Source organism: Dysidea avara, chromosome 8 (genome assembly GCF_963678975.1).
Source record: "Dysidea avara chromosome 8, odDysAvar1.4, whole genome shotgun sequence".
In the NCBI taxonomy this organism is placed as follows: domain Eukaryota; kingdom Metazoa; phylum Porifera; class Demospongiae; order Dictyoceratida; family Dysideidae; genus Dysidea; species Dysidea avara.
In genome coordinates this window covers 35,515,994-35,540,932 of record NC_089279.1, presented here as the reverse complement: position 1 = coordinate 35,540,932, position 24,939 = coordinate 35,515,994, and the positions used below count along the sequence as shown (strand labels likewise).

Below are 24,939 nucleotides of genomic sequence, written 5' to 3'. Positions count from 1 at the left end.
TATAATAAAAAACAATGCTGTTGTTTAAATTGAGAGTTGAAGAGACGGTGGACAAAAACCTCAATTCCTGAAGTTGGAGACTGCAAGGCTTTGCTGTAATGAGAGTTTAGTTGAACTGGTGGTATGAAATTATTATTTATAGTGCAAGCATCCATCTACGTCAGACACCACAACTTGTGAAGAAGATTACTCAACTATGATAACTGATCGAAATTACTTTAATTGCTTTTCATGCTGAACTTGATGACTGCTTGGAAACCCCATGTATACCGAAAAAAACCAACCCTGTAAACTTTTCGGAAGGATAATCGCAAAGCATAACCTTACCTTTCCATTGTGGCAGAAGATATTCTCTCAGTACCTGTATCTTTTACCCCGATTAAGTGGTTATTTAGCAACACAGGAAAAAAATTAAACCGGAGCATAGTAGACTTTTAAAACTTAAATGATTATTTGTGCCATGTAATGGTTCTGTGAATATAAAAACTGTATCTTGCATGTTTGTACTCAAGCTTAAGTTATTATGCACGGCTGCATAAATGTTGCTATTGGAAAATGTACTGTACTTGTCCTTCACCTAAGTACTTCTGGTATCTTTACTTGTGATTTCAGTTGGAGTACTGATACTTAGAAAACTCAAAAGTACCTGTACTTTACTTAAGTACTTTTAAATGTACTTGGCCCCATGTCTGTCTATAGCATACGTGCACTTTGGGATCAAAAACTATTTGACCCAATTTAGGCTAGTTATCTACTTTTAGAGGTGGAGCCAGCCCTATATTGGGATCAAAATGTTTGCAATTTTTTTTTCCTCTCGAGTTCTTACTACTTTGCAAAAAGGATACGCTTTGTCTGCAAAGTAACACAGACAGAAAGCTACATTACATACACAAGGGTGATTACCTTAGTATTTAGAGACAGCGGAAGTTTTGCAGTGAAATTTTGAGTAAATGTTTCCATCCCAAATCCAGCAAGCTTAGATATTGTCCACTGAGGTAGTTCATTCCTGCAAGACTTATACCCACATTTGCCGTCATCACTCTCTCTTACCATGGGATATGCTTCAGCTGCTCTGCCATCTGTATGGCGTGTCCCTCTCTATTGTAATGGTTGCTAGCCATACCCGGCATCAATGCATTCTCATCAACGTAAAATGCCCCACTTAACTCATCAGTTGGTAGCAGGAGCAACCAAACAAGACCCACAAAGTACAGGAGAAATCTGTACATACGAACCATAGATAATATATACCATAACTAACACATTCACCAAATACAGGCAACAGCCCAGGAAAACTGGAGTCAGACTCTTTAACATTTGTAACTGCGTACCCCAGACAAGGTGGTTTCCTAAACATGCAATTCAGGCGAGTCCAGTGTATGCATAGATTATAAATTGTATTGCTCCAGAAAAGTGCCGCAGTACAGCCAGAATTCTACTTACGCCAATTTTCTTCTGAAGGAGATTATCTTATAAGACAATACTCGTCTTCGCTTAGGATCAGAAATAATACTGGCGATCCTCATGTTTGGGCTTGTGTTTGGAAGGGATGATGAGTTTCAAATAATGCGCACAATTAGCTCACGTGCTCTGGTAAAGGGGGAAAAAATGGCGTCTAGTTGGAGATTTTGGGCAAGGCTACAATCTAGTTCGATAAGAAATTTCTTCAGTAGGAGAGCTGTAAGAGTCATATTAATTACACATTTATGTAGCAATTAAAGTTAATGTCCCTTTTGTGTTAATTTTAGAGTTCGTCGAGTAGCTCATGGCAGAAAAAATATAGTGTAAGTGTGCTACGTTACACACAGTAGCTTGTTGTGTTGTACGTGTGAGTGTAACTAGAGGGGTTAGGCAATGGGCGTGACCCAGCGCAGCGCAAATGGTGGGCATATAATTTGCAAAGTTGCAAGGGGACGACATACAGGCTTTCGCTTAGGTAGATCTGTGAACTTCCAAGTCAAGCTAAAGGTTAAAACTTGTCCCAAGTCAGTGGTCAAGGGTGACAATTTGAAACCCACAATTGAAAAGTATAAAATTTCACAGGCCACAAACTGGATAAAAGGCTCTTTAGTCACTCTGCTGGTCAAGACTTTGACTGATTGGTCACAGATCTACCTACAAACATGTGTATATGACATATACCTCTTGGATCTCATCGAATGAGACTAATGGGGAGAAGCCTTTACCAAGTAATGCCTGCACAATAATAGACATTAAAGCACACCTTTTTAAGTGAAAATTTTCATGAATAGAAGATGTCTCTAGAAGTTTCCATGAATTGACTAGTGGCAACGTACCAGATATATTTCTGAATATAATATGCAACAGAACATAACTCTGGTGTCATGTGAGTATTTAACAATGAGTTGATAGTTGTTCATAAGTGACTCTTTGGGTTTATTTTCAGATGTAAGCAGACTGAACCATTACGCATGTACTTGGGTAGCCCTTGGACCAATCAACGTAGTGTCCTGATTTTTTTAGTTGAATGCTTTATGAAGTCCTGTTATCTCTGAGTTGAGTATATACATGTAATACCATTGTATATACAATTATGATTTTAACCATCCACTTTTAAAGGCTACTGAGGGGTGTGTTTTTTTACCACTTGTATAAGCAGAACTTGAAGGGTGAACAGACTTGTTCCACTGTAGAGTGTACTTATATTTCTTGTATATACTTGTGCAGAAATTAGGTTTTGGTGCAGCTGCAGCAGTTGGGGGTGTGGCTACAAGCTACTACTTTTTGATGCTAAGTGCTGAAGAACTTGAGCTCCACCCACCGGCCTATCCCTGGAGCCACAGTGGAATACTGGATTCTCTAGATCATGCAAGGTAGGCATTAATTATCACTAGTTCATTTATTTCCACCATATGTGACCTTATCGTTCACACTTTTTAAAATTATTCTTTTATATTTCTTTCTACTATGAATTTCCATCATATTATTATTTGATAAACTACGGTACATGCTACCAAGCAGAAGATTAGTTTGTACAGAGATTATAGCTATATAGGCTACACTTGGTTAATAAAATGGTTGTTACTTGCACAGAGTTGTAACTTGTGCCATTTCCTTCCTCATAAACAGGTAAAATTTTTAACAGTTAGGTCAATTTAGGTGATGTCTTGTACACTTTTAGGGCTCAGTGGAAAAGTACACATCCTGAAAGGTGGATACCTTAACCCTTAAACCTGAAAAACTGGCCCTAATACACATGCCTTGCACAAAGCACTGTAACTTTCAAAGCATCTATCCTATGGCTATGAAATTCACATCATTCTACTTGTGATGTAGCAAGGATTAAAGTGATACCAAGGTTTTTTTTTCTGAAACGCTAAACAGTGAAGCCAAAAATAGCCATGTATATAACTTTTTGACAAGGAAACACTCAGACCCTTTACATACCTTTATAGAATGATCATAATTCGAGGATGGTTGCTTCTATCAAGTTCCGCTCGCTTCACCATTAAATTTTCTATCAGGCCATATATGACTCACTTGAGTAAACCAACAATCAAAATTACAGATGTTGCAAGAATTTCAAAACACAGAGATGTAACTCACTGTTGTTCACAAGTAAGCTACTGTAGTTACAGTGTTCATTTAACCTTATCCAAGTAGCCCAGTGAGCAGACTATTAATCAATGTGTTGGAGGCTATAAGAATTAAGTTACCCTACCTATGTCGCTATGTTGTGTAATCACGCATTCCCCAAATGTTCTTTGCAGGTTTAAGGGTTAAAGGTCCACTGAAATTGTAAAATACACTTTTAGCTATTATTAATCCTTGCTACAGTGGGTTGGTGCATGTGGTTTTGTTTTGTAGATAATACTATAGTTAGATATAATGCATTTCAGTATATCGTGTGTTTGTCAATTAACTTGCACCATATCAAGATAGCTTCAGTATACATAGAGACACAGAAGTGTCCATGTCAGTCCGTATACAGCCAGCTTGAATTTTAAGTCATACTAGCCGCAAAGACTTGAAATATTTGTACTGTACAAGCCTACGGAGTGGTTAATTGAATTATTAATTAAAAAGGGGTTTTTTGAATACTGCATGATACAAACTATGGTTATTTATTCAATAAAATGGCAAGTTAATTTTCCACTTCAGTGTACCTTTAATGATCCATGAAATCAAGACACTTCTCTAGTAAAGACACTGGTCCCAAAGTGTCTGGAACAGATGAGGCTGCACTGTAGTTACCAACGGATAATTTCCAGTATTGTGTAGCTAAGAAAATTTTTGAGGAGCCAGTTTCACTGTTTTGTGGATTTAATAGCTCTATTCAGTGCCTTATGTACTGAATTACTATATTTAGACATCTCAAACGTTGCCATGAAGTAATGGGTGAAGTAACAGCCGTTACTGTCTCACTAGCAAGATATGGTGGGTAGTTAACCACTTTCTATATACCATGTAGAGTCTGGTTATTAAGCGCACGTATATAATGTATATTGTATAATAAGCACATACTCGTTTCTTGTTCTTAATCATGGTTGATAAGTGGATGTGGATGAATACAAAGCTCCAACACGAGGTGCAGCTATACAGAGGTTTGTCAACTACGTAAGGCTAGAAATTTCATGTGGTACATGGCCAATAATTTTGTGGATTTCACTATGCTTACCAAGCGAAACAGTCTTCTGCGGCATCGAAATCATGCTCCACATGAAAGATTTACTGTACTCCAAATATTGGTGCACGTGGTGACTGTAAATCACACTACTCCAAGAGAGTTAATCCATGAACACTAACGACAAGATTTTTTTTGTTAGGCACAAATACATGTTATAGTAAGACACTCTCCGCCAAGGTTTTTATTTCATCATTCTAACACTGACTCCGACGACGTTTATACTTTGAAGGTGCTAGTTTGGAGTGTCTTACTGTTTTAGAGAATGGTCTGCCAGCAGTGAAAAGGACAGCTATGCCTCCCGCCATTGCTAGTGACGGTGTTATGCACAAGACTGCCATGGGAAGGCTAACTTACTTTCCTCTCAAGGCTTAGTCACTGAAACGGCACTTTTATTGATGATACACACTGCTATCAACAAGAATTGCATCAGTTTGAGTAAGAGAAATTTGTGAATAATTAGCAACAGTATAGCAGCTGTAAGGTTGTATCGTGATTGGTGTAGCTACCAGATGCTTGACTAGACACTGGAGGCTCGCAACTATTCAAGGCAAATCTATACCATGCGGGAGAATCAATGGATTGGCATCACCGTGCCTCATGTAGCTAAACGAAGCGAAAGTGGAGAAGGACAGCTAGCAAAATTACTGTACAGTAATGGTGTTGGTTGTTTTAGCATGTCGTGCAGCAACGTAGCCCATTTTCTAGGAAAGTAAGACGCCGACCTGCCTTGGCACTCCAGTTAACCATCCGGCACCGGAATAGGGTGGTGAAGAACATGCTGGTTTGGTTGTACTATTGTTTTGTTACAATATTTCAGCAGTTAACAATAAATTCCTGGTGTGGATAACTAATTAACTGTTGTGGTTAGCCGCAAGTTTCTTAGTACTAAGAGACTTGTGGTGGAGTCTCTTCATGAGTAAGAAACTTCCAAACTTCAAAGCATTGCTAACATACCATTTTCTAAGTTAATAATAAATTTAAAAATTGGAAAGTTTTATTTAAGCAAAATGCACCTTAACAACCAGAGTCTGTGGTATGTGACTATGTGTGTCATCCAACTCTGTACTAATGGTACACTTTTCACTATATGGGAAACTGTGTATGTACACTATTGTACAGTATGTATTTGTGGTTAGAGGCTAGTTTGAAAACTACCAGTGTTTTTAAGTTGAATGGTAGTTACAGTACTTAATGTTGCAGATTAGGTTAGTAGTCATTTTTACATTGCTGTTACACAAATACCAGTATTGTCGCACTGTGTATGCATATCAATTTAATGAGGGGCTACATGGTATTTAGGATCACATGAATAGTGACAACTATCATGTGTACAATAGGGCACCTGTTAGCAGTTTGTGTAGACAGGTAATAAACGATCACAGTTTTGGGAAACGGGAGGTGATTTTTGTTAAACAGTGTAACACTCCACCACAACTTTTTTTTATTGGTGGCAACCTCTTTCTTACCACAACAAAATTTGTAGTGAATTCATCAACTATTGTGGGGCACTATAATGAATTGTGTCATCAATAAGGCTGTTGTATTTGAGGTCATGAAGCTATAATGAGGTGGTCTTATTAATGAGGTCATGAAGTACCGGGGTAGGGCATGATGTCATAATGCTCAGATTTTTGCATAATGTAATTGGATGATGAAAAACTAACGCACTAGCTACTTGCATCATTGTAGATGCTGATGTCGATTGCATTTACTACTAGTGACTAAGAAAATAACACAGGTACCTGAAAATAGATCAGAATTTATTCTAAACAACGCTCTATTGCAAAATTCATTGTAAAATCACTGGCGCTTAATGGAGCTCAACACATGAATCAATTTTTACACTAGTGAATTACCATTTCTGACAATAACCCAGCTCTAAACTTCACAGTTTACTAGAACTATACCCTATGCTTAGAATGTACAGTACACACACGTCACGTAATCATTGACATCACATCCTACCTCCTCTGATGAAGTACATACACCTTAGCTTTAGACTCTATTTAGGTTGTTTGGGGTGGGTAATAAATCTCATATAAACTGTACTCCACCTTCTTTTCTAATATACTCCACGCCTTCAGGCACAATATAACATATGCTCAAAATCTATGAGTATTATGTAACCTGAGTTGGCCTGCTTGGCCTGCTTGGCCAGCTCAGAATGCGTTCACACTATCCTATCCCGGGCCAATGGACCACAGTTCGATTGATTCACACTGCAGTTTGTTTCAAGCTGTGGAAGGTAGTGTGAACGGGATGTTATTAATGAGGTCATGAAGTACACCTCAACTATGTTCAGGACATGGCCACTATAACTATAAGGTGATATTATTGAGCAGATAGCTGTTAAGTGAAGTTTCACTGTAAACGTGTTTACCACGCCTTACTTCCACTCCACTATAGCATTCGACGAGGCTACCAGGTGTACAAAGAAGTGTGTGCAGCCTGCCACAATATGAAGTTCCTGTACTTTAGACACCTCACTGATGTCAGCCATACTGAAGAGGAAGTTAAGACTTTAGCTGCAGAGGTATGAACTACTTGTTAGTGAAGACACCTGTGAACTTTTTAGTGAAGACACCAGGCACTTGAGTAATATCCCTTAGTACATAAACTGATTGATAATTGAGATATTATTGATTGGTCCCAACGCGACCATATTACCTGTTAATGTAGGCACTTGAGGATACCTACATAATTCAGACAACGTCCCTTTAGTTTGTCCAACAGTTGCCCATATTTTACAAGCTGTACTGTAGTCCCTTTCACAGCAATTGTTGTATTACTGCAACTGGTTTACTTTCTAGTATGATATTGAAGATTTGGATGATGATGGCAATGTCACATCGCGTCCTAGGAAGCCAGCTGACCCCTTTCCCGACCCTTATCCCAACCCTCTAGCTGCTCGTGCAGCTAACAATGGTAAACCCTCTTCTTCATGATAATATGAATCATACATGTTTGTCATAATCAAGGTGCCCTACCACCTGATCTCAGCTTTATAGTAATGGCAAGGGAAGGCACTGAGGACTACGTGTTCTCTTACCTGATGGGATTCCAAGACCCTCCTGCTGGTATTGAGGTATCTGAGGGACAATATTACAATGTCTACTTCCCTGGTCAGGGCACTAGCATGGCTCCCGCCTTGTTCGATGATATGATAACTTATGAAGATGGTATGTGATGTATGGTGTGTGTTGTGTGTAATATAGTGTGTTGTAGGCACTCCTGCTTCAGCTAGTCAGATGGCTAAGGATGTGTGTACTTTTCTTAGGTGGTCTTCAGGTAAATGTACAATACTGTAGTTTGTGTGCATGCGCGCGCGTGTGTGTGTGTGTGTGTGTGTGAACACCCATGTGTGCCAAGGTGGTGTTATGCATAGTGGTATTGTGCTGTGCGTGTGTGGATCTAAGTGCCAAAGTGCGTTTTATTTTCCATACAATAGTTGGGATTCCTTATGGAGACTATAGTGGAATATACAGTACAGTTTTATCCTATAGCTGCCTATTCTACCAGATTGTAAAACAATTATTTCTGTAGTGTTTTTTGTTTGCTTGTTTGTTTGTTTTTGTATTGAAAGCAAATGGCTGATTTTATGTGTATTTGTGACCGGATTTCACATAACAAGGCTTCCACACACACAAAATCAAACTTACGATTTTACCAGAAATGGATTGCTGGCCTAATACACTATCATATTTCACACTGTACTTCCTTCAGCACTGGCAAGTCTGGTTTCTGTAGCAGCTTTCTTCCGACCCTGTCAAAGCCACGAGTGTGAGATTGGCACCATTAAATGGCCATGGCTTTGTGATAATGGTGGGTAGTGAGCTGGGACTTCACAGAGAGCTCGCCAATAGTGTTCTCAGTCAATTTTGAGTAATTTGAGGGCCATGGATGGCCATGGAGAGCCCAAACTTGGCCTCTGGATTCCAATCGTCTTCTTACTTCATTTTATACCCGTATATTAAGACCACCGTCCACCCCCACCCTCCCACCCTATTACTACCACCTGTGATATTATCACCCGCTCGAAAAAAGCTGCTCAAAACAGGGCAAATTTTGGGTATCAGAAATGTATACACTCACTCAGTGATAGCTAGTGAACAGATGAACAATTGATGCAAATTTTGTTTGCACAGCTGTAGGCACTGGGAAGTTATTATACAATGATTCTTTAAAATCGCCGTATCTCCTAACAAACCTTTGTGCGTCGAAGCCTTGTTTTGTCAAATTCAGTCACATTTGTTTCTTACAGAGTGTAACCAGCACGATGAAAGGAAGCGTATTGGGTTGAAGGTAATAATTATATTACAACTAATAAATGCTAATTTATCATCCTTCTTTTGTTTCAGGCTGTTTCCCTCACGTTTATGATGTTTTTGGCATTCTTCTATCTGAAGCGTCGCACCTGGAGCACAATAACATATCGAAAGCTGTTTTACCACAAACCATAGAACAGTTATTATGACTAGTGTATTATGGTGTATTAATGTTATGAAGGATATTTATGTATACTGACATGTGGATTACGCTTGTTGAGTGGAGTGGAGTGTGTAGGTGAACTTTGTGCCAACCAGGGAGTGTTTGTTAATTTATAGTAGTCTAGCAGCACCTATTGAAAGGCAGGCTCCTTAACATTGGATATGAAATGATGAAATGTGAATTCTTTATTACAGTATTGTACACCCTGTATGTACTGCGCATAGAAAGTACGAGCCTGTGGTGTGTCCATAAATGGATGCTTTGGCGCTAATAGTTCAGTCTGGTAGAACGGGCGCCGCTAGGTTAATTATTACACCTTTGCAGTTAAATTTCCTAATTGCTGTGGTTTCGCACATTTTAGCTTGTAAGCATAAAATCATCAGTTTCCAGAGGAAGTATATTTGAAAGAGTATCCAGCAGAATGGCAGCTAAATTGTTCGGAGGTGATGTAAGTGAAGCGAAGAGATTCTACGAAGAGGTTCGCTCAAACGACTTGGACACACAGTGGTACGATACCATTTTCTTGTGCTAGCAAATTTTGCACACTATTTTAGGGTTACTTATAGGTATGAGGGAAATACACTAGAATTAGGTGGAAACGGAGAGAATCTTGATGATCTTTTCTCCAAAACGGAAGAGAATTTTAATGGTGTGTTGTACTAGTTGTGTAGCTTATATATATTATTTGGACACAGATAACGACAGGGTTTATGCATACGTTCGATTTGAGACTGGAGATGAAATGAGCCGAAGAGCCAAATTTGCCTTCATAACATGGATCGGGCCAGCAGTGTCTGTCCTCAAGAAGGGTAAAGTTAGCACGGATAAAGCATTTGTGAAACAAGTCTTCGTGGTAAGCTAATGATTGTTTTGCAGTCTATATATAGCAGGATTCATTTAGCTGTAATGTGGGCTCTGTACAACAGTGGCAATAACCATGACCAAATTGCAGTCAATGTGGGCAACACGTTATAAAATGTTAATGAGACCACGACCAGAAGCCAGGGTGTTAAATCCTCCTGCAATAGTTAATAATTTGTTAAATTCTCTAATAGTGGTTGTTTTGGTAGCACAGTGATGTCTCATCTTTAAGCACATGAAATGCCATTGGCACCACATGGCTAAAAATTACTAGTGTGTTGGCATGAGTATATGCTTACACTGCATTCACACTACCCCGGGTTAGCCAGAGTGTTTTCAACTCGGGTTATTGAACTCGGGTTGGTACTTGTTCACACTACTGCATCTGACACAAGCTTGATAGTGTGAGCGCCAAATAATAATTAGCTAAGACAAGTGCACAAGCTTTTGATCATTTAGGCGCTTAATAAAAAGACACTAGAATTGTAGCAAGGAAGCACAGAACCAGCTGAAATAAGCCGTACAATGTTAGAGACACCATGTTTAAGCTAGTGGATGCTCCTTTCTCCAGGATTATTAACACGTCGTTCGAGCATAATTGTCACAAAGTCTACTAGAACTATGGTACGTCGTAGCCATTTTGAAGAACAGTTTTAGAACATAGAATATACTCGCTGTGTGGCCAACAGAAGCAAGTTATATATTGTTGACCTGAGTTGGCCAGCTCAAAATGTGTTCACACTGTACGCTATCCCGAGCCAACTCGGTCACCAGCTAGAATGTCCACTGTCCTGGATAGTAATCTGTTTTAGATTAGACCTAAGCTGTTGGTTTAATATTTGAAAATTTGAGCAAAGAAGTATTTTGAGTACGATTTTGCAGTTAGGCTTTACTATAGAAAACAAGTTGATGTTATGCTACTTCTACAAACCAGGCACTCATGCAGTTAATACTAACTAAATACCGTAGGTAATTAATCAACCATGTATATAATTTAGTTTATATTCATGCTATTGCTATTATTAATTCAGCTAGATGATTTGATTTGTAAATACTGTAATTTAGCGTATTTCATAATTCATGGTTATGTTATAACTGCTAAGGAAGTGTAACTAACGAACCATTTTATACTGTAAATTACGCACAAAAGTACCTTTTCAACTGTTTTATTGTGTGTCCATCGTGTTTACTCTTGCAAATTGTTTAGAGAAAACCTCAGGGCTGCCCTTAATTTTCGTTCGCATAAGTATGGGACATGCCCCCTTTGAAGGAATTTGTGGTATCCTACGAAACCTATTACTCTGTTTTTCGGTTGTATCATGCTCATTTGGTTTATTATGAAAGTTTTCACAACGTGTTCTTTAACCTGTTTAACTCAAATTTCAAAATATCGGCCTCAACATAAAGCTTAGTTTCTTGAAAGTGTAATACCAAGGGAGGAGAGTGTCTAATGCCGTATAGTCCTGTAATAGATGATTGCACAGAAGTTAAACGGCTTCCTTTCTGCGTAACGTACAGACTGGCTAGTATTTTTTCGCATTTAACCACAAAGACTATCCCAGACACAAGGGCGTGCGTTCAATGTTCAAGTTCACCACGAAGAGCATTGCTCTGTTGTGTAAAGAAGCGTGGCTGTTACCCTCGAACATAACTCTGGGGGAGCGCGTCTGAGAAACCAATAACACTGAACTGAAGCTAGGCGGAATATCACTTCAAATTTTCACTGATTCGCCATGTTACCCTACCTTTGAGCATTCTTCAATTGAAGGAGCATTGCTCCCTGTACGTACCAGCTCAGTCTTTGGTTCAGTCTTCGAATATTCTCGAGGATTCATCACAGTGCGGCTAAACTAATTGCGGTAACGAAACGAACAAATGCTAGAAGCCTATAAGTTACACGGAAAAGAAGCCGTTTAACTTCTGCGCAATCATCTATTACAGGACTATACAGCGTTAGACACTCTCCTCTCTTATTATTCACTCTTGGTAATACGATGTTTACAAAGCCTTCAATTCGCATATTTAGGTTGCTTTTGACACAAAATTGTTTGCTCACATGGGCAAAGACTCACACATACAGTTACACCATAGATATTAGAGAGAAGGGATAGGCAACCGAGCGCGCGCTGTGTATATCTACCATTGATTGTGGTTGAAGCACTCCTCGGTATTGATTAAATCCATGCGGACAGGATGGTAGTTTGTGGTTTAGTCGTCTTACAGTTGATTTCAACCACCTTGTGGTATTTTAGTTGATATACAAGACTTTTAATGCTTCTGACTTCTGTTGTTTAATCGTCTCGGGTGGCTTTCATCGCCATTTACGATTTTGATCATCAATGGGTACCTCCGTTTTTGTCTACCTGTTACGAAGAACAGAAGTCTAGTTCCACTGGGGAAATAGTGCTGAAGTCTTCGCAATACTTTGAAGTTTTTCACAGTACCACTGAAAGATGTTTCTCGCATAACAGCGCTTGCGTTGAAGTTGATAAATCATGGAGTAGTATTTTAAAGAACCGAGATGAGACTGCCAAAGGGCATTAATCAAGCGGAATAATAAAATGAAGTACACCATGCAAAACTATGTTACTTTAGGGTTACTGTGGCATTGTTTGCCAGTCGAAAGTGAACTTACCATGAACACAACAGGTACACAAAAAAAATCATGTCAACTAAGATTAAAATGATTGATGGCGGCAAAAACTCACAACAAGACTTACAATAGGAGTTTGCCTAGTACTTGTAAAACATAAAGAGATTGTCATGAAATACTCCACGCCCGTAGAAAGTAGTCCAGAGCAGAAAACACCATTTTTGCCTCATGAATTCACCAACGGCGGAGTGTTTCAGGGCGCGCGCTAGTTTCTAATCCCTGTACTCTAATATCTATGGTTACACACACACGTTTTTTCCCGAAACAATTACAGTAACCAGGTGCACGCCCTGCAGCTGCTGGCTGTAGGACATGTACTTGGTTAAAGGTTAAAATCACCAACAAAAGCAAAAGGCTCTTGTATGGACCAACAATGCAAAATTGTCCACATAATTAGTCTATAGACTACAGAAAGCATCATGTGATGCCAGTCACTTTTATTATTGTTCAACGAATTGTGCTACATAATTCTAATCTGCTCAACACGCCAGTTAAACTAGTTCTCACTTCTATTCTCCAGTATAAGTGTCCTCACAGCATTGTGCTTTGTTTGTGTGACAGTCTGTCAAGTATAGAATATTCTCTCTGATTGTTTATGAAGAAGAAAGGCAACTGTCCTACCTGTAATTGAACACCAGCCTACGGCTAGCTGTCATGTTCAGTCATGATATCAACTTGATCAAGTCTTATGTTGTGAAGAAATGTATTTTGACTTTCTAACTGTGTGAAATAGTGCCCAATATGAACAAAATTTTGATGTGTCACCTTGATGACTGTTCATGGCCAAAAAGTAATGTAAAGGCAGTTAAATATAGTGTGTGGGGTGTAATTGTACAAATCATGTAATAAAAACTATGTCTAAGTTCTCGCTCAAATCAGCAGCAGCACTGGCTCATTGTACTTACTGATAAGACACATGCAGTGGATTAACCTACAGCCAGATTGATAAATGTTACTTTTAGTGTTGGGAAGGTGCAAGGCTGATTTTGTATCATTTCAGTGCTCAACAGTTGAATACTTATCTTAGAACGTCTATTGAATGCCTTGTGCAAATAAACTGTATCATATACATGTAATAGTTGTAACACGGGCATGAGGGCTTTGCCTGATATGTATGCCTGGCTGCCCGAGGGCAGAGGGCATACATATCAGGAATAGCCCGAAGCCCCATGTTACAGCTAATATGTAACACTTATCAGGCTGATAGCCTGTACAGGGCGATCAATCACCCAAGCCAGTACGAGTGCAGCCACTGGATGTATTATATATGCATACTTAAAATTTTCGATTATGGGTCAGCAGCTAGTATGTTCTGGTTACATTCACTTACAATGAACAGACACATCCTAGAGATATCATGGAGAATTTCGGTTACGCGAGTTTAATGCTTTAATCACTATTCCTGAATCATTTATGAAAAAGGTGTGGAGTTCACTAAGGGTCTAGATAGGTAAGCTTGCTTGTAGAGTGGTTACCCCATGCAGAGTGGTAGCTTCGTGAGGGGGCATGTCCGTATTCGAAAATGTGTGGAAACGAATGGTGAATAAGTTATAGCACTAGTTCTCGCCTTAGCCTAATGTTTTTCAACTTGTAGGATGGCAAGGATAACAAAACGCTCTCCGTCTGAGTGGCTTTCATGGCGAAATCCAAGTCATGCATCCTAATCACGTGAGTATTAATCGACCCCCACAATCGATTTCGGCCTCAATGTCTATATGATCACTGCTCAGTTGTAGCCCGGGCTACATTTCGTATGTAGCCTGACTAGCTGGGGTACATACGAAATGTAGCCTGGGTGGCTCCTTTGATCTGAGGTGTGAAAGTGTTACATGTATGTATGTATGTGAATCAAGGGAACGGTAAACGCTGAAAGTATATGGTCCAGCTATTAGCATGTTTGTTGTGTTGTAGGTCTAGTTGTACATTGAATAGTTTCACATGTACACATATCTACCTGATCAGTCACACATCTTCCATGTAACAACTTAATAATTACCAATTATTAAGTTAGCATTATAAGGTTGCTTTTAATTGAATGTCAAGGTTATAAACTAATTTATTTTAAGTGATTATTTTTATTATCAGCTTTACCTGTTAGGCACTGGAGGGTGAACACAGAAGGCAAAAAGGTGTCCTAGCAGCTTATAGATTGTTCACAATTTTCAGGATGTATTTTAACAGCATACCAGTGGCTTGTAGACAGGATAGTTGATCTGTACTTTTGCACTCTTTTTAGCCATCATGTCTGTGAGTACTGTTTCATTAGGAGTTAAGACATAGTCCACATGACTATATGTGACCCGGTCTGTGAAAAGGGGTCTTATAGCCTTTCCACATTGTCACGTTTGACTAATCATAACTCCTCATGTTTTCAACCTGCATATTACACCAAGTCATAGTGTTATGTTAGGGTATAAGGGGACCAAATTTCAAGGTGATATCACATTCACAAGTCAAGTTACAGGTTGCCAAGTACATGCAATTGAAGGCCATAAGACCCCTTTTCGCAGACCGGGTCACATACTGTGGTAATGCTATTCTGTAATAGTATCTTTCATAGTGTCAAAAAATCTATATACCACATATTTTCAGTAGATAACCATAAATTAGTAATTTTGTCAACAGTTTTCTACATTACAATACACTGATGTAATACTTCAGTATAATTTGAAACTTAACTTAGCAAGAATTACACAAATATAAGAAATTTTACAAGCTCATTAGCTACAATAGTTTTTGTACTATAATTCAAAGTTCTATAGCACCGCATTAAACTGAAAGAAAAGAATGACACCAAATGATAAACTGCATGCTGCGTTTTCATGTATCCATAACTGAAAATTAATATAAATCGACACGTTGCTGTCAGTGAAAAGAAATGGGACACAGAGGAGGACAAAGATGTGTGCATTACATCTACTGTAGTATATCAAAAGGTACCAGTCAGGCTGCAGTGATATCAGGAATGCATTGAATCCTATGGACAAGGCAACTCTGTACATTATTAACATTATGGGCCAAATTCAAACACAGTGTCTTGTGTTAGTGACGTGTATCATCATTCTTGCATACGACAGGGATACATTGAGTGGGCTGCTACTCCATCGTTTTATGTGAAGGCAGTGAAACTGCTTCAATAGGAAGGCCATTGAGTCAAAGGAACAGCTTAGAATAGTCCACCAGAGTAATTTAGTGTCACTAGCAAATGTAGAAGGCTGTCCTGCCATGCCTGAGCAACCATTCTTCTGTCATACTATTCAACTTCGTTTCCATAACTTTGCTTTGTCGTGCCAGTAACGTGACATACTTGAGTCCTGATAAGGAATTTTAAAAGTTATTTTATAGTTCATGGCAGTCATGTTTGAATTTTGTTGTTTACAGAGTTATATTACATGCTCCCTTGTCCATAGGATTAGATGTGCTCCTGGTGACATTAATAGTGAAAGGAAATGTCTGAAGCAGTTATTAATTACATTAGTTATAGTCAGTCAGAATAAAAACTTTGTAGCAATTCTTTGAAAACGTTTCTAGAGGCACTTTTTTTAGGCTTTTAACCAATGCTGCCAGGGTACTGTGAAGGTATTATGAAGCTGGTATCTGGTTAATAGTATTTTGTGGGAAGGTCATGATCCCTTCTATATGTACCGTACTGTACTGTACTGTCTGTCTATCCACTTGCGTTCTTTCTTATCACACAACCTTGCATGCATGCATATCAATATTACTTTTCAGTAAAGTCAAGAACTATAGTCATCAGGCAGCTAGAAGTTTGCTATTGTTAATTACTAGTTTCACTACACACTTTTGTTAGCTTCCTGCAGTACATTGAGTTAGTGATGTGCAATATATCGATTATCGTGATATATTAATTTTATATCGTAATCGTGATAAAAAAAATTAATATTGTTATATTGTGATATATGATGGTGTAGCAATTTCATCAGAAAATGATGTTCAAGACAGTATTAATTTCTTTATATGCAGAGGAAAGTGCATATTAGGAACTATTTTACATGGTTTATAGCAATTTATTACCATGACTTCATGCAATTTGCATATCGTGATAATTTATTGTATCGTGAATCATGATGAAAGAAGAGAACAATAATTGTGATAGGCAATATACAAAATTTGCCATATCGCACAACACTACATTTAGCGGTGTATGCCTGCATACATGTCCAGATTTTCCATTAATAATCCTTTGGTTTTTACAGCTCATCCAGTAGTCCTACACCTTCTAGTAGAAATATCTCTCACTTTTATCCTAACCTGCACTCCAATGCTCCACAATCCCATAGCTTTCTCTACATCCTTCACCTACCGCCTAAAGATCCCAGTTCTGCAGTTCTTTACCTCAACTGTAGAATTGTCCCATGCCTTCCAATATATTCTACACCTTTAACACCAGTCCTTAAAATCCAACAGTTCCTAGTTCTACACCTTGGTTGTAAGATTATCCCATAGCTTCCGACACATTCTAAACCTTTTGATACCCCAAAATCCTGCAGTTCTGGCTGTAGGGTTATCCCTTACCTTCTAAACATTTGATACCCCAAATTTGACAGTTCCACCTTCCAATGCATTCTAAACCTTTGATACCGTTGTATGTAGGAAAGTTCACATTACATTCCTTCAAAACCAACTCTGCTGTTTTTGCAGTGGACTGCTAACCCCAAGTCATTAGTTCGATCCTTTCATAAGTAGAACCTTTTTCATCCTCTGAACCTTTTTATGCATGACGTTTTATCAACCAACTCACTGGCTTGTCCATCTGTCACTTAAAAAAAAATGTTTACCTTTGTGAGCAAGAATCTGTGCATGTGTTGTATTAGAGTAGGTGAAATTTCACTAGTTTGTTTTTGCTGTACGTTTATCTATGTTTTAAACATATGCCTGGCCTGCAAAAGTACAGTGCAAACAATGCAATTTATTCACGTATAGCTCAGTACTTACTGCTGAGGTAGACAATTAAATGTGCAACTTTTGTATCTGCACAATAGAACACATATTACTGGTACCAGTGTGCACCAGTGTTGTAAGTGCAATTGTCTCCTTACGTTCAACTAATGCTAACCTCACTCAACTTTGACATAAGGTTGCATGGATCTTGCACTACCATAAGTGTTAAACATAGTTGGAGGTAGGGCTGCACTGATTCAACTTTTTACCGATACTTCAAATACCAAGTACTCAGCTGGGAAGTATCTGCAAGTACAAGTACCGATGCCAAGTACCTTAGAGTAGCTACATCATAGTGCACACACATTTATAATGCATTTCATGGTATTCTTGTACACGTTTTCAGTATGGTTCGTGTTTATAATGAAGTAGCCAATCAAGATTCACAAAAAAGGAAGTCACTGAAATGCAAATCAGTGGATATTCCAGTATTCTTCTGGAGAAGTGTAGATAATATAATAATGGTGCTTACAAAAACACAAAATATTCTAATACTGAAACAGTCACTTCTACCTGATTGCTCTATTAGAATTATTGACTGTTCTATTAGAGTATATCGATCTTTTTCTCAGTAAAGCATTTTCACACGTAGGTTTCAGCATAGATCAGTAGTTTTTCTGGTAGTTAGCTATTAGTGTTATACTTGATGTTTTTAGGCATCCACTGTACTAGTAAAATAAGCAAGTACAAGCCTACGTGGATGCCTAAGCAAGTACAAACTTATTTTATTCTCGCACGTGATAAGAATCAGTATCTGCAATAATATAATGACCGATCCTGATACTTCATGAAAACAGCAGTATCGGCCCGATACCGATGCTGATACTAGAATCGGTGCAGCCCTAGTTGGAGGAGTGATGAAAGTTGAATATGTGTTTACTTGCAGTTTGCATGTGATTTATCGAAACAATTCCAGTAAGATTTGCTCTATATCCCTACACTCAACGTGCTGTGAATGACAAAATTAATGATGGCGGTTGGAAGCTTTATTTAAAAGTTTTATGGAAAAACTATGTACAGCAACTGGTGAGAAGAGCATGTAAACTCAATTAATGAAATGCAAGCTGACAGACAGATGGATGGCTTTTCAGCTTGATATTATATAGTGTAGAGATTGTGAATATTGTAATGTTTGGTGTTCAATGTTGTGTAACTTATACTATGAGTTCGTAATAAGTAACTAATTCTTGACTTATACATTATGGCAAGTCCATAGGGTACTTGATAGATGAATTGACTAATAAAGCAGTCAGGCAATATAGACTGTTCTGACAGCAGTTACTCAGATTGCATGTAGATAAATGATCTTGTACTATTTGGTATGCTAAGCTTATTGTGAACTACTATAAGAAGTGCATGGAAATATATGATGTTTAGGTAACAACTGCTTTGTATATATGGCAGAAATTAACATTAATGCAGTTAGTACTGTTTCCGTACTTGTTTCATGGTCTTCTTCACCTGATTTTAGTTGAAAATCTTTCCTCAGAATCGCCATTAGCTCACATAAAGGTTCCACTTGTAACAAGGCGATCAATCTTGCTGATAGTGACGATGCCAAAGCGGACCATATCAACCTGTAGAACAACAGATAAACTTTCCACACAATTACAATCTACAGAGTTCACCAATGTCAAGGATATTTTCATTTTAAACATTATACAAATTACACTCCTGTGTTTAAACCATCATATAGCTTGGTAAAGGAATGTCACAGTCAGTACACCATTTGGTTCTTTATGACCTTCCGTACATACAAGTCATTGATTGTTGAATATCAATAGCCACTTTAGTGGCTAATGCAGATACAGTAAAATGCTTTAATTTCCGACAGTGTCCTCTCACCCGTTATGCAGTTACAGTAAAGCTGTGAAAACTCTATAAAAAAAAAATAGCTAAATTGTTTTCAGTAAAAATCTTTTTGTTAGAACAAAAGATTTTTTGATGGATACTATCATGTTAGTTTGGTAAGATAATGCTGATAGCTATACTTATAAGTAAGAGTTAACTCTTGGTATAAGCAACTGCAACAAATTTATACTACTGTTGATTAGAGATGCCAGAATAATTTTCTGTCACATGTCATGAGACACAAACACAACATGTGTCACAATATACATGCTGTGCCCCCAGTATTTCAGCTCTAGAACTACCACTACTATATAGCAAGTTATATGTACTCAAAGTTGACGCTTAGGGGACAAGTTGAATAATAAGGACCATACTATAATTGCATGAACTCCAACTGCTTATAGTAAGATGATTAAAACTAAACAAAACACAGCTACTTATAGTAAACTGCAACCAAGTCACATAACTATGTTGTAATGTGTAATAGCTACCATCATTCATAAATATTGTTTCACTATTTATTGGTGGACCTGGAATAAATTTTGAACATGAAATAATGCGTAAGTGTGAACTATAGGTAGAGCGTTAGGTTTCTATTACTGCATAACAGGATATTGTAGGATATTGTTATACATGAAATGATGCACTACAGTAACGTGTAATCAGTTTTATACAACACTAAAGAGTAATTTGGAAACATGGCAGACATCATCTTTGCTGGAATTTGATGGAATTTTAATAATACCAGCATCCGTCATAAGATCACGTGATCTGTTGTATACCACTGGATTCCGTAGCACATTAGGATTCTAATGGCTTAGTTTAAGGCCATAGCACCAAGTATGGTGAAGATATTCCTTTTTCAATGAAGCAGTGTACAGCCATGATGAAGAAGTCTGTTTTCTAAGTGGTGTGATGAAAGGCGTTGTACCCAAATGCATTAATGGTTGGTGCCATGTTATTGTGGAGTTCATGGTGAGTAATGTAGTGGCTGTGGGATCTTTCTATCATTAATACTGCAAAGTGTATTTTAGTTTGTATAGAGGCATGCGTCAAAGCCTTAATATAGGTTTACCGGGTTTGAAGGGTTAAGCACATTAGATGAAGGGGTGTGGTTGCCATGTCTACAGCTAAACCATAGCTGATTGCAGCTAGATCACTAATGGGGCATAGTCACTGCATGCTCCAAGCATGTTCTGATTGTTTAGGGGACCATGAGATCATTTTATCAGTGCAGTTATAGGTATTTACTCCCTCTTACAGTAGCTTAAGCACTTCAAACAGTTTTGTGGCATATAAATATGCTCTGGAAAATTAATGCCTCTGTATGGATTCCTTGAAGATTATGGCCATATAATTGGGAAAAAAGGGAAAGCCTTCTTGCAACCAGCAAGGGCACATGCCATAGGTGAGTTTGTTATTGTGTCATGAAATGTGACTGGATTTTGGAAAAATGATCTAAATTGCACATTAGAAGTTTCGAGATAAATGGTATTAAAGAACTGAAACTTGTCAAGGATAGCAAGCGCACGTATGAAATATGCACAAACAGTGCATCAATCTATTACTTTTCAGACCACTTCCAGTACTTGTAGCTGCTTGTAGAGTTTCCTGCTAGAGATACAATATCTGAGCAGTTGGACAAGCAAAGTAGTATCATGAGTGCTCACAAAGGAGAGAAGGGTGGTGGGGGTAGACTTCAAAATGGAGGCAGACCATGATTGAATTCCAGACACGAAATTACAGGGCTGTGCTGACTTGTTAGTGGCTGATATGCAGCAAAATCAACAGAATGAACGTTTGGCCAACGTTATCAGGCCATCCACCAGTAAACCACTGATTCTTGCCAAGCCAAGCCCTTCATGAGGCCAGAAACCGCCATTCAAGCTCTCCACACCATCCAGAAAAGACAGCCTGAGTAGAGTTTGATTTGCCTGGTGTGCAATTTGGATCAGTTTTGTGAAATGTAGTACACAAATAGTGGTGGCTGTGTGCTGCTTCATTTGGCCTGTATTCTTGCGATCATGGCAGGCATGTGGACCAAACATCAGGGTTTGGTGATTTTTTAAATATTCGACTTTCTGTGAGTGTTTTCTTGCTTGTAACACTGGATTTGATGTTAGATGCACTAAGACCATACTGCTTTAGGTGATGGGATAGTGAGTAAGTGTCGAACAAAAATATTATGATGTAATAATATTAAGACTAAGGTGGGCATAGTCTTGTCGTGTATCAGCTGGTAACAGGCATAAATTGTAGGGATAATACTGACTATGGACAGTAACAAGGTATGTACAAGGAAAGGAAACAAGGTAACAGTACAAGAACACACTTAACAACTGGTACACCTGTAAGCACATGCTGTTACAGTAGTTCTGTTCACTAATTTTCCTGAACCAAAAATCAGGGGACTATCAAATAAGTTGTTAGTATTTTGCTACTAGTTTATTTTCTTGTCTAGGTCTTGGCAGAGCCATGAATGAGAAGTTAAGAATATGCATAAATGTAATAGAGATAATCAAGCCCTTAATTATGTTATAATGTGCATGTGTTGGTTTTATGACGGCAGCATTTTGCCAGGTGCTAGTCATTTTAGTGGGGAGCCCTACTAAACAGTACTACACTGTACTGTTGGATAAGGATAGGCAAACTTTTGTTACTTGTTCATAACCCACCTGACTCAGCCACCTCCATTATTTCTGCTATAGATCACTGTACACAACATATCACTAAAAGGCCATTCTTATAGAGCAAAGGAACATGCAGATTGTCCTATGATGTGTTGCTATGTGTAATTGTACAACCAAGCATGATGTTTAGAATTGGTGTATAACATTATAATGAAAATCTTTTATCATATTCCCAAATGTACAAACATAATGTAGCTGTGTTTCCGAGTCTCACACAAAGTGTTGGGTAGGGCTCTGGGAACCATAATTTATTGGTGTTAGTTTCAACATGAGAATATTTTATGTCGATACTGAGGAGTCAGAGTTAAATGGGTCAAACCTTTCTTTGAGAGCACAAGATGTTTGATGAAGCATGGCCCACCCTGTATGGTGTTTTAGAATCCTGCAATTGTCATAAATTGTACGTATTAACCGATACCTTTTAAAAGGCTTTGGTTTGCTGCTGCAATAAGCTGTATTTTCTTCAATGTTATATAATTGATTTTTATAATCTGTGAAGAAGAGCCTAAATGAATGTCACAATATTGTTTATCATTGTTTGAGGCTCATGAAATTATTACTACAACGTGTTGTTGTTTAGGAATTTGGAAAAGAGTTTCTCTGTGACACAAGAAGCGAGTTGAGTCAGTCAAAGATGTTGAAAGACCTGGAGAAGGCTAGTGGAGCAGCATATGGTACTGGCCGCTGATTGCCATGTAACTCACTACTAGCCATCAACAAATTCATATCAGAACTACTGAATTCTTTGTAGATATTGTAGATATATTTAGTCTGTTTTAAGATACCATGTAGATATACTTTTCCTATGTTGTAATCTAATCATTTCATCACAGATTACTTGTTTGCTATTTGTAGTGAATTTTTGTTTTTAAAATTTGGGCTTTACAGCACAAGTGCTGAAGGTCTGTAGGACACCTGGTCCTACAGCCTGTTCAAAGTGTTACAGAAAGTGTGTTTGAAAAGGTGAAGAAAATATTCTAAATGTTGTACTAACTGTAGTGGTGGATCTAGAAATTTTCAGAGGAGTTTCAGATTCCACTCAACTTCAGTCTAGCTGTAAGTCAAAGACCAAAAACAAAAAGTCACAACCTGCTGTTGAACGCTGTAAACATGATTTCAAAGGCGAAAGTATGGAGTTTCGCCAGTAGAAAGTCCTACTATAACACTATGTATAACTCTTGGTGATTTTATCACCCACACGACAAGTTGTCAATAAATTTGGGGCACGTGCTATTTTCAGAGGGGTTTCAGCTGAAACCATTGCACCCCCCTGTATCTGCCACTGAACTGTGCATGAGCTGTTATGCATGTAGTTATGTATCGTTCCCAGCTGAGCCTGTCTGTACATGCAGATGTTAAGGATTAGTATACTTGAATGTATATCACAGTATGGACTAAATATTGTAAAATAGCCACCAACTACAGACTACCATTATATTGCACCTATCAATGTCCCATCCCATAAATAGGTTCAGTTTTTAAACATGAAATTTCTATGTTTGGAGAAAGAAGGTTGTGCATGTGTACGTGCCTATATGCATCACGGTATCCAAGAAAACACGCATGTTGCCACATATTAGAACTTATAAACTTAGCCAGCAACCTTGCACATGTATGGCAATAAGAACAGCATGTAATAAGGAGCTCAGGCTTGCCCATTGCTTAATTGTATGCATACAGTTTCAGTACCCGCTATAGGTTATAGAATGTTGGACTTACTGTATATATCTAGGTAATAATTAACTGACCGATCAAAGCTGAACACTGAACTGAATGCTATATCTTATCTACTTTGTATGGCTAAACCCAAACTACAATTGAAATGAAGATTGAATCAGCTAGCGCATGTGACTTGTCCAAGTGCTTACAGGGGATTAAAATTTTGGGTCAATTATGCATTGGATCCATGTGAGCAAGATAGATTTAAAAATCTGTAATGGTTCAAGACATTAATGCTCTAATCCCAGGAATTATTATTAGTCCTCTTGATTGTGCTACATTTACAGCTATTGTTTTACTAGCTACATGATTATAACTGATTATTTTTTCCTTACTTTGGCCCCTTTTCTGTTACACCTTATCAGTCATTAAGTCAAGTCATTAAGTCTAAGTCCTTAAATTAGGTTAGGTAATCCTAAGGCTGCAGCACATGTTGCTGTCAGACCTTCAGTGCTGGTCACTGTAAAGTGTTAATAATAATAATAATGCACAAATAGTTATTATGTGGGATAGTACTTAATATAAAAACCTTTGATGGTGAGAGCTGAGAAGTCAATGATTAAGTAGTGTATGGTTGAATGCAGAAATATCTCAGATCCCAGTTGTTGTGGCTCCCTTGATGCATGCCTAGATTGCATGTTGCGGGGGATCAAGTCACCACTGGGTCTGGAATTTTTCTCTGCATTCTTCACAGTTTCAGATACATGTTTCTGACTCCCTATATTTTTATTTATTTACTTTACAACATACAGAATTACAATGGGATTGGTGGCTACCTACTTATAAACAAAGAGAAAGGAAAAGTTTGTATTCCAATTTTGAAGTATTCTCTTTAAAGAAACAAAAAAAAACAAATTGTGGAAAAGTATTGTTCAACTCATCCTCCAACTGATCTATTAAACTTCAAAACTGTAAATAATCAACTTAGAAGCCTAACTCGCAACCTTAAAAAGGACTATGAAAAGCAATTAGTTCAGAATGTTAAATCCAAGCCTAAAGCTTTTTGGCAGTATGTAAACTCCAAAGTTAAGACACGCCCCAGCATTACTGAATTGATCCGTTCTGAT

The 24,939-nt window shown here is 38.1% G+C and overlaps 3 protein-coding genes across 3 annotated transcripts in view; 2 read left to right on the top strand and 1 right to left on the bottom strand.

The window, feature by feature from the left end:
- The window catches only part of LOC136265026 (glycosylphosphatidylinositol anchor attachment 1 protein-like), an 8,747-nt gene extending 7,154 nt beyond the window's left edge, over positions 1–1,593 (bottom strand). The window contains exons 1-3 of the mRNA XM_066059785.1: positions 1,444–1,593; positions 1,051–1,221; positions 904–1,006 (exon numbers count right to left, since the gene is read on the bottom strand). Of these exons, the coding sequence (XP_065915857.1) occupies positions 904–1,006; positions 1,051–1,221; positions 1,444–1,526 (357 nt within the window). The 5' untranslated portion in view covers positions 1,527–1,593. The remainder of the gene's footprint in view (positions 1–903; positions 1,007–1,050; positions 1,222–1,443) is intronic.
- LOC136265036 (cytochrome c1, heme protein, mitochondrial-like) lies at positions 1,510–9,172 on the top strand. Its single transcript, XM_066059798.1, has 9 exons — positions 1,510–1,680; positions 1,749–1,784; positions 2,689–2,834; positions 7,055–7,181; positions 7,459–7,573; positions 7,627–7,827; positions 7,874–7,936; positions 8,910–8,950; positions 9,007–9,172. Exons 1-9 carry the CDS (start codon positions 1,525–1,527, stop codon positions 9,106–9,108), a joined length of 987 nt encoding a protein of 328 aa, XP_065915870.1. The 5' UTR covers positions 1,510–1,524; the 3' UTR covers positions 9,109–9,172.
- A 277-nt stretch (positions 9,173–9,449) lies between these two features.
- On the top strand, positions 9,450–23,012 carry LOC136265051 (coactosin-like protein). The gene is made up of 4 exons (XM_066059827.1): positions 9,450–9,643; positions 9,691–9,785; positions 9,832–9,989; positions 22,734–23,012. Exons 1-4 carry the CDS (start codon positions 9,558–9,560, stop codon positions 22,839–22,841), a joined length of 447 nt encoding a protein of 148 aa, XP_065915899.1. The 5' UTR covers positions 9,450–9,557; the 3' UTR covers positions 22,842–23,012.
- Positions 23,013–24,939: the final 1,927 nt, after the last annotated feature.

Bases quoted from the DNA above. Each gene is read 5' to 3' on its own strand.
- LOC136265036 (XM_066059798.1), top strand. From the start codon at position 1,525: ATGTTTGGGCTTGTGTTTGGAAGGGATGATGAGTTTCAAATAATGCGC. The intron at 7,182-7,458 runs GTATGAACTACT...TTTACTTTCTAG, and splicing joins TTAAGACTTTAGCTGCAGAG to TATGATATTGAAGATTTGGA. The intron at 8,951-9,006 runs GTAATAATTATA...CTTTTGTTTCAG, and splicing joins GGAAGCGTATTGGGTTGAAG to GCTGTTTCCCTCACGTTTAT.
- LOC136265051 (XM_066059827.1), top strand. From the start codon at position 9,558: ATGGCAGCTAAATTGTTCGGAGGTGATGTAAGTGAAGCGAAGAGATTC. The intron at 9,644-9,690 runs GTACGATACCAT...ACACTATTTTAG, and splicing joins AACGACTTGGACACACAGTG to GGTTACTTATAGGTATGAGG. The intron at 9,786-9,831 runs GTGTGTTGTACT...ATTTGGACACAG, and splicing joins AACGGAAGAGAATTTTAATG to ATAACGACAGGGTTTATGCA.